General features: G+C 37.5%; 1 protein-coding gene across 1 annotated transcript; it reads left to right on the top strand.

The window, feature by feature from the left end:
* The first annotated feature begins 2,824 nt into the window (after positions 1–2,824).
* On the top strand, positions 2,825–5,443 carry LOC149012504 (cytochrome P450 71AU50-like). Its single transcript, XM_089159021.1, has 2 exons — positions 2,825–3,565; positions 4,420–5,443. The coding sequence occupies exons 1-2, from the start codon at positions 2,879–2,881 to the stop codon at positions 5,272–5,274; spliced, it is 1,542 nt and encodes a 513-aa protein (XP_089015147.1). The 5' UTR covers positions 2,825–2,878; the 3' UTR covers positions 5,275–5,443.
* Positions 5,444–6,000: the final 557 nt, after the last annotated feature.

Below are 6,000 nucleotides of genomic sequence, written 5' to 3' on the forward strand. Positions count from 1 at the left end.
TATACTTCCTTAGATCTCCTCTTCTCTCTCCTCCTCTTCTCGGCAGCTTTCATGCTGCCTTTATTTTAACTTTTTAAAACTTTTTATTCCCTATCTTTAGGTTGGCAGTGAGGTGAGGACGCTGCTTCCTTTCCTCTTTCATTCCCCTCAGTTTTCTTTGTTTTATTATTATTTTCTTCCTCTAGTTCTCCCTTCCCTGGCTGTGCAATTTCTAGTTTCTTTTTCTTTCTGTTGACAATTTAGATTCAAAGCGGTGTTTGATGACCCAAACTAACTCCTCAATCCCTACTTATTCTCCTCTTTCTTCTCTCTCACATCTTCTCTTCTTATTTATTCTCCTTCTATAAACGTGGGTTAAGGGAAAATTTTCAAAAAATATATATTATTAAATATTCAAAATGTCATTTCTAATGGAAACTAACTCATCAATCCCTATTTATTCTCTCATATCTTTCCTCTCTCCTATATTCTTTCTAATTATTCTCTTCCGTTTCTTTCTTTCTATTTATTCTATAAGCGTGAATTAAGGAAAATTTAGGAAAAAAATCTTTTCTACTATGATCCTAGACAAGATCCTCACTTGCAAGATTAAGGTTAAAAAAATCCTCCCTTACTCTACTAAGTGCATGAACCTCATGCATAGGCTTTTTATCCCTTCCCTTTCTCTTTGTCTTTTCTTTTCATTTCATTGGTAGGGTACACAATATTCTATTTCCATGAGAAAGGTCATTGACATTGGTGGGGGCTTCCTCCGGATCCGAGACCTTTTCAACTAAAGTGGTTGTTGAATTCCTTGCACGAATTACATTTATAAGAAAGCCATGTAACAGGTGGCACCCATTCAGGTTATAGATGCACAAGCATGTGACTCCAATTCTAAAGCAACTATGAAAAGAATTATCAAATGATCAAAGTAATCATTCATAACTAAAGTATATAGAATGGGGGAATGGGGTGAACTGTGACTTCAGAATATGTGTATACAGCTATCACTTTATCTCTTTCCAACTTAAAACTTTTCATATTAATCAAAAGTTTTGAAAAATATTTCATATCCTGAATAAAAAGAAGTAATAAACTCTACTTCCTCAAAATCAAGAGATGGATTCTAAGAGATTGAGCTGAATAGTTATTTGTCTTGGATACCTCCTCAAAATCAAGAGATGGATGGACTATTTTGGAAAGGTCAACTAAAGTATATCAGTACAGGAGGAAGTAGGAAAGGTGATATGATTCGGGCGCTACTATGCGAGATAAATGATGGAATGGACCAAACACAACAAAGAAATTTCCAATTGGAAGAAATATGGTGTGATGAGAAGGACGTGCGAGATTTACTTTCACCCCAGAACCACATTACGTGGCCAATAACATATGTTTCGCTTTTTTACATACAGTAGGAAATATGAAGTGTATAAACATTAAGGAGTCTAGTCAGCCTAAACTCTAGCACTGACTCAACTATTTAGCATATACATCCTCCGTAGAATATCAGAAAACATTATTAGTAATAGATACAACAAATAGGAAGCATTATCTCATATTGAATATCATATTATAGAAGCCAATTTGTTTTTTTGTCCAATTTAATAATGCCCTTAAAAAGAGAGTGAGAAACATGTATCCTATAAAATTCAGAAATCCTACCTACACGTTCTTTAATGCACTTTCTCAATAATGCATGCAAGAAGCCCACCCCCCCGGAAAACGATCTCCCACCCACCCACCTCTACCCTTTCTTTTATTGTTAATTAAATAATAAAGCGATTGTACACTCTTTATTGCCATGGACAAAATATTACTCTTATTTTCCACCCGAAAGTCACATCCATAACAAAGTGTATAATTGTGTCATAAGACTAAAGAAAATCTTTGATGTTCAACACGTTTTTTTAGTGCCAAAAACATTTTGTCACCATGTTTACTAAGGGTGTCAATTGCGTACCAAAACCTTTTAACCATACGTACCGAAGCACACCATATTATACTGTTCAAAATTTGGTACGGTACGTACTGAAATCGAATTTCTTTGGTACGGTTCCGATTTTAGTTACTCATACCATCGGTATGTACTGAAACCGTACCAAATCGGTACCGTACCAAAGTAAGGAATATAAATTATAATTTTACAATTAAAACACTTTACCTTTAGGTCCTTTAACCTATCCCTAATTCCCTATTGTAATTTTTCATTTCATCATTCACTCATCTTCTTAGATTTACTTGTTTTCTCTCTATTAATTAGATTCACTTGCTTAATTATCTTTGTTAATATCAAATTCTGTGAATGGATCGATCACAATTTTAATAGGATCTTAATGAACTAATAATAAAAGTGGCATAGATTCATTCATACCAAAACTGTACCGCACTAGATACTGTGTTTAAACAGTTTTTTTGCACCGATTTAATACCAAAACCGTACCGAACTGTTTTGTAAATACCGAAACCATATTGTACCATGTAAATTTGGTACTGTACGGTTAATTTTTTTGGCCTTCAAAGTTAGTACCTTGCCGAATACCGAAACCATACCGATTGACGCCCTTAATGTTTATTACAAATGGATGGAAAAAATAGGACCCCACCTTTGGAATTTTAATCGCACTTAATATATTAAATATAAATTAGTGAGCACTAATAAGTAATAACAATTACCTTTCACGTTTTCTCATAGGTATAGTAACACTCTTCTGGAGAAATCCAATGCAAGATCCAAAAAATTGTATTACATCACCTTGCATATTGCAATTCCCCAGGGCCCGTATCTGTTCTCTATATATATTGCTCAATTCTTCACTAGAATCACTACTACCATCAAAGTGGAGAATCCAAGTAAAGATTTATTGTGCAAGATTCTTCACTTTCTAATCTCCAAATGTCTTCTTGCAATAATGCAATTCTATTAGCAGTATTGTTTGGAGGGTTTTGGTATCTATTGATTTATCTCCGAGCCAAGCAACAAAGAGATGATCGTCGACTACCGCCGGGACCTCAAGGAGTTCCTATTATTGGCAATCTTCTCATGTTGGGGGAATTTCCTCACCGTACCCTCCATCAAATGGCCCAGAAGTATGGACCGATCATGTACATCAGGCTTGGCCTTGTTCCAACTGTGGTGATTTCATCTTCTCAGGCAGCAGAGTTTTTCCTCAAGACCCATGACATGGTCTTTGCAGGTCGACCTTACACCACTGGTGCCCATTACATGTCGTACAAGAACAAAGGCCTGCTTTTCGGACAATACGATTCATACTGGCGCAACATGCGCAAGCTGTGCACCAGGGAACTGCTAAGTGCAGCAAAGGTTGATTCATTCAAGCATATGAGAAGGAAAGAGATGGGTTTTCTTGTTGGGTCTCTCAGTGAGGCTGCCAAAGCTGGTGCAGTGGTTGATATAAGTACCAAGGTGGGATCAGTGATTGAGGATATGATCTTTCAAATGCTGATAGGCAAAAAACTTGAAAATTTCCAGGTAAAATCATTTGTCCAGGAATACCTCGAGATTATTGGGACTCCTCTTTTGGCTGACTTCATTCCATATATTGGAGCACTGGACCTTCAGGTATGTCTTTTTAACACTATAGGCTAAGGCTGCAACATGGCAAGGCTTTTTCAATGGCAATCTCAGCCCTAAATGTTTTTGGCTAAGCCCATTCTTGTCCTAACCCTCATTTAAGGCCTTGAATTATTGTCCCTGACCCTAAATCCTACAAGGTCAAACTAAGCCCATCAACACCCTAATTGTCCCTAATTAGGCCAGGTCAAGACGAGTTAGCCTTGACCCTGACCCTGTCCTTGACTGGCCCTGACCCTGACCTTGTCCATGTCCTTGTTCTTGTTTAAATTTGATATGCATAATCTAACATATTGTTAATTTTGAAACTAATATGTTGTTCAATTTGAACCGTCTAAGATATAAAAATATTGACCTATTATAAATGTAAGTGACTGACAAATACAATTGATATTAATTTTTAGAGCTCTAAACTTTTCATTATTCTATTGTAACTTTAAAATGTGCCTAATCAATATATAAGACATTAAAATAAAATGTTAAAGGAGTGCAAAAATGAGTTTTCTATATAATATATTTTGGACCAAAATTAAGGCCAAAATGGGACAAACAGTAATCCTAGGCCCGCCCTTGGTCCTGATTCATGGCCAAACTTTGAGCCATATTCGAGATCAGGGAGGGTTAGTGTGGGTCAAAACCACCGGGGCCAAACTTACACTCTACTTTTTTTTAGGTTCAAACTTGCACCCTACCATAGAAAACATAAGAGCACATCTCTATATTAAGTGGTAACTTACATATATGATCCTACAAGAATTGAGTAGAGCCATGCATCTTCATATCATAGGTTCATATTAAACAAATCTAACGCAGTGTTGTTAATTGTTGTATGTGTCAATTAGGGACTGACTCGACGGATGAAGTTAGTTAGCAAAACCATTGATGGGTTTTTGGAGAAGATCATTGACGAGCACATGAACAAACCTAAAGACAGTAAAGACAACCATAAGGACTTCATCGATGTGATGCTGTCTTTGATGACGGAATCTGGACAAAGAGATACTGAAAAAGAACAACTCTACAAGATCGATCGGACTAGTATAAAAGCAATTATTTTAGACATGATTTTGGGTGGAACAGACACATCATCTATTACAATTGAATGGACCCTCTCTGAACTCCTAAGGAATCCGAAGGTGATGGAGAAGCTCCAAGAAGAGTTGAAGAATGTAGTTGGCATAGATCGACTAGTGGAAGAAGAGGATCTAGTTAAGCTCGAGTACATGGATATGGTAGTGAAAGAATCCATGAGGCTTCATCCTGCTGCTCCATTGTTACCTCCTCATGAGTCCTCGGAAGACGTAATAATCAACGGATACCACATACCCAAGAAGTGTCGTGTGATTATAAATGCTTGGGCAATCCAAAGGGACCCTGATGTGTGGTCGAGTTATGGTGATGCAGAAGAATTCTTGCCTGAAAGATTCATAGGAGCAAATATTGACTATGGAGGGCATGACTTCGAACTCTTACCATTTGGATCAGGTCGCAGAGGATGTCCAGGTTCACATCTGGCCCTAACATTTGTGAAACTAGTACTTGCACAACTGGTACATTGTTTTGATTGGAAGTTACCCAATGGCATGTCAGCTGAGGACTTGGACATGACCGAGAAGTTTGGCCTAGCTATTGCAAGAGCCAACCATCTACTTGTTGTTCCCAGTGATCGTCTTTCCCTTTGCAGCAACAATATGTGAGGAGTTTTATTCTAATTTATCGCATTTGGTTAATTTTCGTCGCTAAAAGGAGTTCTCCACTTCAAAGTTGTATATCAATGTCTGCGACTCTGCATAGTTGTGGTGACATTCTGCTGCTATAATTTAATAAGTCTAGATGCTCTTTCTCTATGAGATGAATAAAAGTCCTTTGAAGCTTATTTCTATCTTCTTCTTTTTTATTTTCTTCTTCTTGAACCATAGAGAAGTCAACAGCCAGTCGATCCTAGGCCATTTTCCAAAAGGAAAGCAAGCAGTAAGCTTTCCAATACGTCACACTAAAGAATCCTAAGGAATTAGGTACACATCACGCTGAAAGAAAGGGTCGAGCGACGTGTTCCCCTAATCTGGTAAAACTAGCAAATAGTATTTCTCTTCAATAAGCGGCATGTCAACAACGAGAACAAAGAAAGAACAGAAGAAAGAAAGACTGATCTAGGAAAGGAAAATCATGTAGAAAGACTAGTTCCAAGCAACGGAGGAGAATAGCCAAGGAAAAGCAGCAAGAACAAGTAAAGTCTGAAATGCCTCAGAAGCAAGTCTCAGCTTAGCTGCATTATCTTCTTACCAATGTCATACAAGACTCTATTAGGACCGTAGGATGACTTAACTACCTTAAGCCCCGAACCTCTCTTCCCTCTCAAGCCATCGTGGGTTGTCCCCTCTGCCTTCTTCTCCTTCAGCATTCACTAATCGGTGTAGAATCTG

Source organism: Hakea prostrata, chromosome 6, assembly GCF_041222555.1.
Source record: "Hakea prostrata isolate BN-2017 chromosome 6, UWA_Hpros_2, whole genome shotgun sequence".
Classification (NCBI taxonomy): domain Eukaryota; kingdom Viridiplantae; phylum Streptophyta; class Magnoliopsida; order Proteales; family Proteaceae; genus Hakea; species Hakea prostrata.

Excerpts from the sequence above, each read along its gene's own strand:
- LOC149012504 (XM_089159021.1), top strand. The coding sequence starts at position 2,879 with ATGTCTTCTTGCAATAATGCAATTCTATTAGCAGTATTGTTTGGAGGG. Across the intron at positions 3,566-4,419 it reads TTGGAGCACTGGACCTTCAG|GGACTGACTCGACGGATGAA; the intron begins GTATGTCTTTTT and ends TGTGTCAATTAG.